Source organism: Molossus molossus, unplaced genomic scaffold (assembly GCF_014108415.1).
Source record: "Molossus molossus isolate mMolMol1 unplaced genomic scaffold, mMolMol1.p scaffold_m16_p_17, whole genome shotgun sequence".
In the NCBI taxonomy this organism is placed as follows: domain Eukaryota; kingdom Metazoa; phylum Chordata; class Mammalia; order Chiroptera; family Molossidae; genus Molossus; species Molossus molossus.
In genome coordinates, this window is record NW_023425352.1 from 31,761,998 (window position 1) to 31,774,284 (window position 12,287).

General features: G+C 41.2%; 1 protein-coding gene across 2 annotated transcripts in view; it reads right to left on the reverse strand.

Annotated features, from left to right (window-relative positions):
• Window positions 1-7,600, reverse strand: part of RPP30 (ribonuclease P/MRP subunit p30) — a 30,210-nt gene extending 22,610 nt beyond the window's left edge. For both annotated transcript variants that reach the window (XM_036265960.1, XM_036265961.1), the window contains exons 1-5: window positions 7,513-7,600; window positions 5,048-5,103; window positions 4,103-4,159; window positions 3,624-3,698; window positions 610-681 (exon numbers count right to left, since the gene is read on the reverse strand). In XM_036265960.1, the coding sequence (XP_036121853.1) occupies window positions 610-681; window positions 3,624-3,698; window positions 4,103-4,159; window positions 5,048-5,103; window positions 7,513-7,594 (342 nt within the window). In that variant the 5' untranslated portion in view covers window positions 7,595-7,600. The remainder of the gene's footprint in view (window positions 1-609; window positions 682-3,623; window positions 3,699-4,102; window positions 4,160-5,047; window positions 5,104-7,512) is intronic.
• Between the last annotated feature and the right edge of the window lie 4,687 nt (window positions 7,601-12,287).

Below are 12,287 nucleotides of genomic sequence, written 5' to 3' on the forward strand. Positions count from 1 at the left end.
ACACAACTTTCCCTCTTGAAAAAAATAACAAAAACGGCAATTTTAAAAGTACAAAAGAAATGAAATTCATAGACTCTCAGATCAGGAGGGGGATAGTATCAGCAGATGACTGATTTTAGAGAATTTCTAGAAGTCCGAGGCCTGACATGATCTTAGCATATGGACCACACCTCAGACCATGCACTGGAGAAAGATCAGACAGAAGTAAGAACTTTTATGACACAATAGAACCTCATACCTTTCTTCACTAACGGGCAGCAGCATATAGCAAGAAGGGCAGAAATTGGAGTGATATTAAAGCTGCAAAGAGAGGGACCAACACTGACTAATAGACATTTCCAAAGATGAATGAATGAATGAAGCAGAGATAAAGAAAGAGAAGAAAACGTGATGGGCCGTTCAAATCTGAGCCTATCAAATGTCCAGGAGGAGAAACAAAACCACATATGCCACCTAAATACACCCTGTGAAATTCCAGAGCCATAAATGAAAAATCCTAAAAGTTTCCAGGGAGGGCAGAACAGATCACCTACAAAGGCATAACAATCAGACTTCTTAAAAAAAAAAAATAAATAAACATTGTTTTCTTTTACTTAATTTGTTACTTACATGAAAAAGTTTTTCTGTCTTTGGAAAAACTGCAACAATATCATACAGCCGGACCCTCGAAGAAGTTGCTCTCTAGTAATGAAAAGAATTTTATCATATAGTATCAAAAACAATACTCATGGAATTCTGCCCAGTGGCCTGGCTGCACACCTCATATACCACTGACATTTTTGCTTTGTTTTTTATGTTGGCAAAGAAGCTTTCTAAGCACACGAGAATTTAGATACCAATATCCATTTCAACAACCTTCCACCTTCCTTCCTACACTGTTACACTTTAACCATATATCAAACATTGTGTTTGAGATACAAAACTCTTAGATGGCCCTTGCTTTTATAAACTAGCAGAGGAGTCTGCCAGACACTGACTATCTGCTGTGTGCAGGACTCTAGGGGTACAAAATCATTTAAGGCATGTCTGCCCTTCATGGAATTCCCAGTTTTGTTGGGAGACAAGAAATACACTTGACTAAGTCTGAGACAATTAGATTTATAATGAGAATACTGTTAAACAGAAATTAAACTGCTAGGTGTGTAGGAAAATACCGGAGAATCCAAGGATAGAAAGAGAGAAATATATCAGTTAAAAATAAAGAATTACTATTTAAAAAAGATAATATCAAACTTATATTGTATGTGTATGTGTGTGAAAAGACTGAAAAAATATGTCTTCGAATATATAATCTCTGAATGATGGAATGTGTAATATTTCTTCTTTGCTTGTTGGCACCTTCTAAATGTTTACAGCCTCTTTTTTTTTTTAATCCTCACCCGAGGACATTTTTGCATTCATCTTCAGATAGAGTGAGAGGCAGAGAGGAAGGAACAGAAAGAGAGAAACATCGATGTGAGAGACACACATCGACTGGCTGCCACCCACATGACCCCAACAAACTGCAACCGAGGTACGAGCCCTTAGTGAGAACCGAATCTGGGTCTCTCTGGACCGCAGGCCGATGCTCTAACCGCTGAGCCAAACCAGCCAGGGCAACACAGCCTCTTATTTTGTAAAAAGAAAAGGCATAATAAAAAGTAGAGCAGGACAGAGGAGGGTTTAAAAGCAGCAGCAGGTGCTGTGTTTAAGCAGGTAAGAGGACCTGCTGGGCAGACCTGTGCTGAGACAGGGCAGGCTCCAGGTTTTAGAGAAAGCCAGGGTCCAGGATTCTCTGCCCTCTGCTTACCCACTCCCACTTGGGAAGGGGATACAAAGGGGCCATGAAGTTCACGATAACAAGAGTAAACAAAAGTCTCTGTAACGTATAAAAAAAAAATCAGTTCCATTTATGTCTAACTGGGCTTATAAAACCTGAAGACTGCTTTGTAGCTGTATATATACCACAATTGGTTTTCTAGAACTTTAGCAATGCTAATTGTTTTTTTTTAAATCCTCACCCGAGGACATTTTCCCATCTATCTTCAGATAGAGTGTGTGTGTGGGGGGGGGGGGGGGGGAGACATCAATGTGAGAGAGACACATCAATTGGTTGCCTCCCGCACGACCTTGACCAGGGCCAGGGCCCAAACCACAACCAAGGCATGTGCCCTTGACTGGAATCAAACCTGCAACTCTTTTGTCTGCCAGTCGATGCTCTGACCACTGAGCCAAACTGGCCAGGGCAGCAATACTAATTGCTATAAAGGAGGCTAGCCTTTGCTTGTTAACGCCTGTTCTATGATAGAGGAGTCTACTCTAGCTAAAAACAGCTTACTTTCTCAGGGATCTCACGTTTTCTCTTCTCCACTAGCTCCTTCTCATCATCAGCAGGTATAGTCAAGTCTCTCCCTGCTAACAAACAGAATCTACACAGCAGGTTCTCATCCACCAACATTATGCCTTCTGTTCCCCCATGGTGTCAAATTCTCAAGCAAAGTCAGCAGCACACAGTGATTGCATTTTCTCACATCCATATCATTTCTATAAACATGGTTTTTGCTATGGTAACCAATGGCTTTCCTGTCGATGCTCACCCAGACCAACCTCCCTAGCCTCATCCCAGGTTAGCCAGCTCCGTAGGCTCAACCCTAGTGGTAGTGTTTCATTTCCCAGAACACATCCTGTTTCCTTAGCTTCAGGACCTCTGCATAATCCATCCTGTCTATGAGAACACTCTCTCCCTCATGCAGCACCTGTATAACACTCACTGATTTTTCTGGCCCCACTTTGAACATCAACTTCCTTAAACTGGTTCCCAGAGCATCCTTTATTTACTACCTCCACCTTTATTAGATATTTCTCGCAGATATAAAAGGATTGTGTCTTGCTGTGGCTGGTTTGGCTCAGTGGTTTGAGCATTGGCCCGTGGACTAAAGAGTCACAGGTTCGATTGTGGTCAAGGGCACATACCTCGGCTGCAGTTTGATATCCGGCTCTGGTCCAGGTCATGCAGAAGGTGGCCAATGGATGTCTCTCTCACATCGATGTTTCTCTTTCTCCCCCCCCCCCACACTCTATCTCAAAATAAATACATACATACATACATACATTAAAAAAAAGGGTTGTGTCTGGCCCAGCTGGAGGTGGCTTAGTTGGTTGAGCATTGTCCTGTGCACCAAAAGCTTGTCAGGATACATGCCTGGATTGCAGGTTCGAACCCTAGTCGGGACACATACAGAAGGCAACCAACTGATGCTTCTCCCTCATATTGATGTTTCTCTCTCTCTCTCCCCCACTTCCTCTCTCTAACCATGTCCTTGGGTGAGGATTTAAAAATAAAAAATAAAAGGACTGTGTCTGTATTATTCACAGCAATATCCCCAGCATCCACCTTATGTCTGGTTCATGTGAGTTCAATGACTAACAGTTTTCAAAGAACTCACATACTGTGGTATCCTCTACATGTGCCATGAGAAGAAGAGATTCTTCTATATTATGTGAATTCTGAGGACAGGGAGAGCAGGCAGACATCATTCACTGGGGGTAGGAGTGTAAGAATAGGGTGAGTTGGAAAACAACACTTTCAACATGAACCAATACAACTTACAAGCCCAAAAAGAGAAGAAAGATAATTAACTTACCAAAACATTGCAGTGAGATGGATCCGAAACAATAATTGTCAGTCTAGTTAAAATTTTTATCGGTCTTGATTTTCCCTACAATCAAAAACATGCCATCAAAAAGCACAAAATACAAATGACTGATTTTCCTCTTCACCAGTGGAAGTGTTCATTAAATGACACCAGCAAAACGGGTAGTAAAGATCAGTAAAACTTAGTCTTCATTCTCAAGGAATCCATACTAGAGCTAGAGAAAAAAGATGTATGTTAACCTTCACAATGAGACCATTTAAAGTTTGCAGGACTTCAGGAGAGAAGATTACCAAAGAAGTATGGAATTGATAGTAGGAGAATGTTCCACGGAAGAGCTGAGTCTCGATGGAAAGGTAAGACTTGTAGATGGAGGAAGGGGCAGCTCAGGGTAGAGAACCATGCATGTCATTGGGTGTGTTCACACTGAACGAAAAGGTATTTTGCTTCTTAAACAATAAAACACCCACCTGTACAATTGGCAAAGTTGTAAAGAGTTCTGAAACGGCTACTGGCTTTTCAATTTCCTACAACAAACAATAAACAGTCACCTTTGATTGTACATGTTAATGGGACAAAGCATAATGGGAAACTTAGGAGGGTTGCAGAAAAGATAATTTAAAAAAGAAAGCTAATTTCTAGTATTCAAAAACACTAAATTAGCCTTTTTCTTAAAAAAACTGAAGAAAGCTGAAGAGCAGAGAAGCAGCTGCAAACATGAATAGGAAGGATGAAAAGTAGTTTTTAGACTGAAATAATCTGTAAGGTACAGTTGTTGGCCCGAAGAGAAATACATATATTTACTAATATAAATAAACATATTTACTAATATGTTTATGTTAAGAAGTACGTGACAGTTAAAACAATTAAATATTGTGATTATAACAATAACAATGCACTTTTTAAAAAAAGTGACTTTATTGAAAGTGAATTAACATCAAATCAACTTTAAGAATCCTCACAGTACAAAAAAACATTTGCACAAATATGCATCAACTCCACTATTATAAAATAAGAATAGTGCAAAGAGTGCATTTATTTTATTTTTTTAAATCCTCACCTGAGGATATTTTTCCATTTTTTTGTTCAGATAGAGTGGGAGGGAGAGAGAGGAAGAAAAAGAGAGAGAGAAACATCGACGTGAAAGGGACACATCGAGTGGCTGCCACCCGCACAACCCAACCAGGGCCGGGGACAAACTGCAACTGAGGTATGTGCCCTTAGCACGAACCGAACCTGGGTCTCTCCGAACTGCAGGCTGATGCTCTAACCTCTGAGCCAAACTGGCCAGGGCCAAAGAGTGCATTTTAAAAATTTTTTGAGAAAATGTGATTATCTGTAGGTTCCATATTACCTACATAAAAATAATTAATTATAAAAACTGGATATGATTAAGTTCAGAAAGTGTACTTTACCTGTTTCTTTTCCTTAAATTCAACAACGTGATTGATGGCAACAACTGAATAGCCAACTGAAAAGAAAAAATTGAGCATTCTTCTTAAATACACTTTTGGCCACTAAACATTCTCTTTCTTTTACATATACGCCCATCTCACTTCTAGATGTCAAGACTAGGAGGAACTTTACATAGTGGTATGGGTATGGGGCTCTGGTGTCAGACTACCTGCTTTCAAATCTAAGCATCACCACTCACAAGTTTCAGTTCTTCGTCTGTCAAAATGGTGATAACAGAACACATCATGCACCTGACATGAGAATTAAATGAGATAATACACATTGGGTGTTTTCGAGCAGTGGCTGGCACATAGTTAAGACTTTGTTTGACCTCTGTGATATGTTAATATGATACGATACATCTTAAACTCTGTGCGTCTTCTTTCCAGCTACCATTCTCTTTCATGTTTCTTTTTTTCATTTTCATCCCATCAACTTTATACTTTTTCAGCATCATCTTCATTCTTAGGCATTTTTTTTTTTTTTTCTCTTTCAGCCTCAACACAGATCACTGTTCTGGGCATTTAGACTACCAAAAATATGTCTAAATCATGACTTCTATCTTTAAGTTATTTTAACACCAGCGGGAGGAGTGGGGGTGGGAGGGCAATGACAGGATATGAAAACATAATGCATATTAGTGCCAAAATAGTGGTCCTCACTCTCATCAGTTTGTCCAATTTCCTTCCTCACTCAAATATTTATTGAGTATCCATTACTTGACAGGCCGTGTGCTAAGTGTTGAGAATACAGAAAAACCAAAAGATAAAAGAGAAATTTGCCTGTACAGTACTTTGTGCTTCACCTTTCACTCAGTCAAATCAACCAACTTTCACCACCACCACCCTCACCACCATTCTTCTTTACCATACTCCCAAGTCTACTTTAAGCTTTCTTATTATATCCACTTGGGATACCCTTTTAGCTACTAAACAATGTCACTACTATCCTTCAGAAATGTCAACTAGATTCAATTACTCCACAAACTTTTCCTAGTTTACTCATCTGGCATCTTAGGATTATTTCCCCAATCAGTCTCTGGTGTAACTTTTATTTATATAGCATATTTCTGAAGCATATCATTGGTTTCTTACATCACATCATAAACTAAGAACCAGGGCTCTATCTTCTCTATTCTTTGAAAATTCCCACTCACCAAACAGCAGTCCTTTTTACCTTTGACTTATAAATTGGAGTGACTTTCTGTCACATGACTTCTCATGTAATTTTAACTGTACACACTGGGTAACAATGTATACACACTTTACCATATATCCTTCAAGCATATTTTAAATTGGGGTAATTTTCTAAACAAATCATTATAGCTTTACTAATTTATTCCATTAGCATTAACAGTAACCACCATGTACCAGGGCTGCTGAGTGACTGTACTGAGCACAAAAAATAAATAAAAAGAATGAATAGAAAGACATGGCCCCTCTCTAAAGAATGTCATGATTCATTCAGTAAGGGAAGGCACCAGGAAAAGCTTCGTTGAGGAGGTAATACAACACAAATTACACCCAGAAAAATTAATTTTAAAGAAACCATCATAAATAGTATCGCGAATAGTATTCTCAGAGACAATGCTAATTAGTGGCTGCAATGGAAAGAGAAAGTCATTTCTCTACAGATACTTCATAAAGAGGACAAGAAGAAATGGTGTAATCCACTTTGCCAAGGTGCGATTTTTCCTGGCGCCATCTCTTTAAAGTATCACTACCAGCTCTCAGAGCTGAGAACTGAGGAATGGATCTTCCTGCATAAAGCTCTTTAAACTCTTCTAGCTCCACAACTAAGGAAGAAAACAGCAGTCATGATTAGTTCCAATAATTAAAACAGGTTTTTATGTCTCTGGGCTTTCGCATTAATTGGATTCAAATATGAGCACCCTTCCAGCATTTTGGCCATGTTGTCCCCCTCCCCCCAATATATCTTCTTCTATCTACCCTTCCTATAAATATTATGCCAAATATTATTCCAACACTCATGTCCCTCCCCCTTCTCCGGGCTCCACAGTACTCCTCGTTTGTGCATCTGCTTCCCGCATTTGCTCCTGACACTGTCGTTAAGTGGCAGGCAAGTGTTGACATTAAAGGCACGAGCATAGGAGATTGCATTTGGAAGCCCTGGCTTCTACCATCCTTCAGCTGTGGGGCCCTATACAAATCCTCCACCTTCTCACGGCCTCAGTTTCCTCAATCTGCAGGGCAGAAGAAGCTGGACTGGCTAATAGCTCCCCAGTGCCTTTGAATTTCCCGCGATCGGGATCCGAGCAACACCATGGGAGCCATCAGCTTCCAGGGGCACCCCAGAGACCCGAACGAGTCCCAGCCTCGCCAAGTCCCTCCCAAACGCGGCCCGACAGTCTGAGGGGCAGCGAGGCTTGGCAGGCACGGTGGACCGCGAAGCCAGAGCGACTCACGGTGAGCGGCGTTTTCCACGAGCCCGCGAAGCGCCTTCGGATCGGAGCCGGCTCGCAGGTCCAAATCTGCAAACACCGCCATGCTGAAGTCACATGACCACCCGCGCGCCCGTCTGCGCAACCGCTGGGCCCGCCCCCTGAGGCATGCTGGGACTTGTAGTTTACGTAAGCAGTCACTTGCCTCGCCTTCAAGTACCAGCAAAAATTAGTGTGTCAAAACCAACAAACAGACCCACTTTACTCCTTCTTTGTGTTCTTCTGAATGATAATTTTTGGTTTCCCCAGGAGAAATGCAAACCTCCCACCATTTCTCCTATTAAATGGTGTATAAAGTGATTCTTTAGAAATGTTAAGAACACAGTATTTATTGAGTGCCTACCATGCACCAGTAACTCTCGCTAAAAGCTAGAAATGCTTTTTTAAAAGACATAAATAATCCGTTTTTCTTTTCTTCCCTTAAAGTCCATGCCTTTGTTCAAAATGAGCTTATCGGGAAGAGGGGGACTCCGACCTTAAGACCTCCAAAGAGGACTACTGCCTGAGAACAGCAAGCGGTCTTTTCCGCCCAATCAGAACTGGCTGTGACGTCGCACGCTGCTTTCCATCACACTTAACGTCTGCAACCACAAGGTGGCAGGGCTCTTCCGAGGATGCACGGTGAGCTCCAACACTGGCGTGGCAAAAGACAGGTTTGATAAAAGAGGAACGAAATTGAAATATTTTCCAGTTTTCCAGTAGATAAATGTTCAAAGTGGTGTCAACAAAAGTTCGCTGCCACCAATTCAGTGACAACAGGAATCCCAGTCTACCAGGTAAAGGATAAATTTTACTAAAGTACAGTTTGCAAACGGGAAACCCAGCCTCCAGAGGAAATGGAAAGTGGGCCTCCCCTTTGTGGGCCTCCCTTGAGATAAAGGGGAGACCCACTTACATACAGACAGTACCTGCCCTGGTCCCTGATTGGTCTCTATTTTTGCAGATTAGGAATACAGATTTACACAGTTCCATTGGTCCAAGTAGCATGGAACCTATTGGTCAGAATCATACGTTCTGATTGGTTGTTACGGCGCAGCTCTGATTGGTCAGTAAAGTTGCAACTGAGGATAGAGTTTCATATCTTTGGTTAACAGGGCAATTCTCAGCCCACTAGTTGAAAAATGATACCAGGAACTCCTTTATAAGGGTTATTAAAATGGCGCCAACATTCATTGAGCACTTTACAGAGAGCTGGTCAATGTGCTGAGTACTTATCTACATACCTTATTTAAATTTCAATGCAACTGTGAGTTAAGTACTTTTTTGTTGTTTTTTAGGATTTTTCTTTTTCTTTTGCAATAAATGCATTTTACATCTGCAAAATCTACGGCTTAAATGATCATGGTAGAAGCACATGTAGATTCAGGCAGTTTGGTTCAGTTCTCACTTTGTTAACAGTTCCGTGGGCAAAGCAAGCAGAGAGGACAGTTGGAGGATGTGAAGGGAGGAGGGAGGGAGGAGGAGGAAAAGGAAGAAGAGAATGGAGTGCTGGAGGGAGAGGAAGTAGGGCAGGAGAGGAAGGGAAAGGAAGTGGAAGAGGGAAGGGGAAGTGGGCAGAGAGAAATGATAAGACAGAATAGGGAACAGAGAAGAGGGGCAGATGTTGGCTGGGCGGGTAGCAAGGCAGCAAGGCTCTGGACATTTCTGTCTGGAAAGTAATAGTACTGTATAATTACTTTAAGTATTTTATATTCATTATCTAATTTCATTCTCAAAACCAGCTAATGAGAGATGTGTTCTTTCTTTTATATCAAGGAGGAGTCCTGGGCTCAGAGAGGATGGTTCTTGCAGCATTGCCTCTTCCTTGGGAAGCTTAGAAAGAGAGGATGGGTTTTGGCATCCAAAGCAACCTTTGAGCCCATCTCAGTCTCCCTGAGTACCTTTCTCGGGCTGGCCCATAAAAGTCAGTGCACTCTGGATTAGTCTTTGCCCTTATCCTCTTTTCATTTGTGTCACCTTTCCTGGGTGGGCCAAGACACACTCCACTGGGTTCCTGTCCTCTGGCAGCTGAGATGGAGCAAGACCAGAAAGCAGTATTAAAACATAACTTACGCCCTGGCCTGTTGGTTAGTGGTTAGAACGTCTGCCAATGAGGGCCAATGAGGCTCAGGTTCGATTCCAGTCAAGGGCACGTACCTTGGTTGTGGTTCGTCCCCAGCCCTGGTCAGGTGGTGTGACATGAAGGCAACCAGTCGATGTGGCTCTATCACATTGATGTTTCTCTCTCTCTCTCTCTCCCTCCCTCCCACTCTATCTGCAAAAATAGTAATAAAATAAAACATGATTTGCACAGGTGTGTCGAGAGCATATGACAGGGCCTTCTCTCCCAGATTGAGGGGGTATTTTAAGAGATTTATAGAGGATAAAGAGTGACTTCTGGAGGACGTAATGCTTGAACTAAATTTTGATGCATGAAATCGAGAAGGATTAAGACACAGAGGTCTGGAGTGTATTCAGATCTGGCACAAAGTAGGACTCAGTCAAAAGTTTCAGATTTAATTATTGAACCCAGGAGCTATTGTTCACCTTCATACCCACATCTACACAACTGCAGCATGGTTAGGCATATTCAGTTACCTAAACACATGGTCCCAAATCACTGAGCTGTGCATGTTGTGCACTGGCATGGTATATCAGCAACTCAAACAGATTACAGTTGTCCCTCGCCACTTCGCCTTTCCCGGCTTCACCCTATCGCAGTTGTCTCAAATATATTCATTAAAAAGTTGACCGAGACCGTGAATATGATACAGCGCGTGCTTCATTGTCTGAGTCAATTACACAGCCCTGTATTACAATTGCAATGAAAATTACTGTACGTATGGATTGTAGGCCTATGTATTCGAGCACCCAGGAATCCTTCAACGCCAGGTGCAACCGCTAGAGTCTGGCATGGATTAACCGTAATAAAAGAGGGATGACTGTATCTCTCTCTTCTTCCCAATGATGATGCATTGAGATGCTCTTCCTCCAGGCAGACTTACATTTAACCCTCTCCACCACATGCCTGGTAAATTGGTGCAGTAAGCTACCTGCTCAACTTTCCCCAGAGGCTCTGATAGAACATTCTAGAGGAGTTCATTGCTAAAGCTAGAACTCTAAAGGAGTTCCTTAGGATATCTCCAATCCAGGAAGCTTCTCTCAATAATTCCTCCCTCATCTTGCCTTCCCCCAGAAACTCCCATTACTGACCTGATACCATGAGGACCAGTTCATTTTCTGAGCTGGGGTGGTGCATCCCTGCTTGCAATGTTAGTTTTTTTTTTAAGTGCAATTAATATGAAAGTGAACATTTTTTATCCCTATGATTCTATAAAAAGTTTGAAAATAAAAGACAGATGGATAAAACTTGTATAAAAATCAGCATCATGAAAATAAAAGATACCTTTCTAAGACACAATGTATGTCTGAGAAAAGAATGCAGCTTAAGACATGATTAATGAAAAAAATCAAAGACATAACTATCACCGGTATATGGAAAAGATGGGTGATGATAAACTTAATGAATGGAAAGAAAAGAACTAAAATTTCCACAGGGTTGGTTTTTCTTTTTTTTAATTAAAAGAAATAAATTTTTTTTTCCTTTATTAATTTTTATAGAGAGAAGAGAGGTAGAGGGAGAGAGAGAGAGAAACATCGATGAGAGAGAACATTGATTTGCCGCAGGGTTGTCTTTTTAATGCAAGTAAAATAAGTGACTGTATTAGTCAGGGTTCTCCAAACAGAACTAAGAGAATATATATACAAAAATAAACACGAGAGAGAGAAAAATTTATTTTTAAAAAGGAATTGGCTCTCATGACTATGGAGCCTGACAAGTTTCAAGATCTGCAGCTGGCAAGCTGTAGACGCAGCAGAGCCGATGGTACAGTTCTAGTCTGAAGACAGGCAGGCTCAAGACCCAGGAAGAGCTGATATTTCCATTTGAGTCCAATGACAGGAAAAAACCATTGTCCTAGCTTGAAGGCAGTCAGTTAGGAGGAATCCTGCCTTACTGGAAGAAGGGTCTGCTCTTTCGTTTTACTCAGGCCTTCAAGTGATTGGATGAAAGCCACCCATACTAGGGAGATTAATCTGCTTTACTCAGTCTACTGGTGCAAACATTAACTTCATTCAGAAGAAACCTTATTCACACACCCAGAATAATGTTTGATCAAATATTTGGACACCTCATGAACCAGTCAACTTGATAGGTAAAATTAATCCTCACAGTAATGTGGTCTTAAAATTGTTGCATATTTTTGCCCTGGCCAGTTTGGCTCAGCGGTTAGAGCGTCGGCCTGCGGTCCTGAGAGACCCGGGTTCGGTTCCTGCTAAGGGCACGTGCTTCGGTTGCAGTTTGTCCCCGGCCCTGGTTGGTCATGCGGGTGGCAGCCACTCGATGTGTCCCTTCACATCGATGTTTCTCTCTCTCTCTCCCTTCCTCTCTCTCCCTCCCACTCTATCTGTACAAAAAATGGAAAAATATCCTCGGGTGAGGATAAAAAAAAAAAAATTGTTGCATATTTTTTAAAAAAATGTTGCATATTAAGTGAAAAACAAATTGCTCAGGCAACTAATACTTTTTACAAGGAATATATATTGAGGCAAGAGAAAGAATAGGTCCTAAACAGAAACTAGATTTGTTTGCAAACATAGTAACTATAATTTCTATTACTCAGTATCTTGAGAATATAGCTTAGAACTTCTAGGATATATTATATAAAAAACTAAATGATCTCTAGTATTTTTTTTTATTG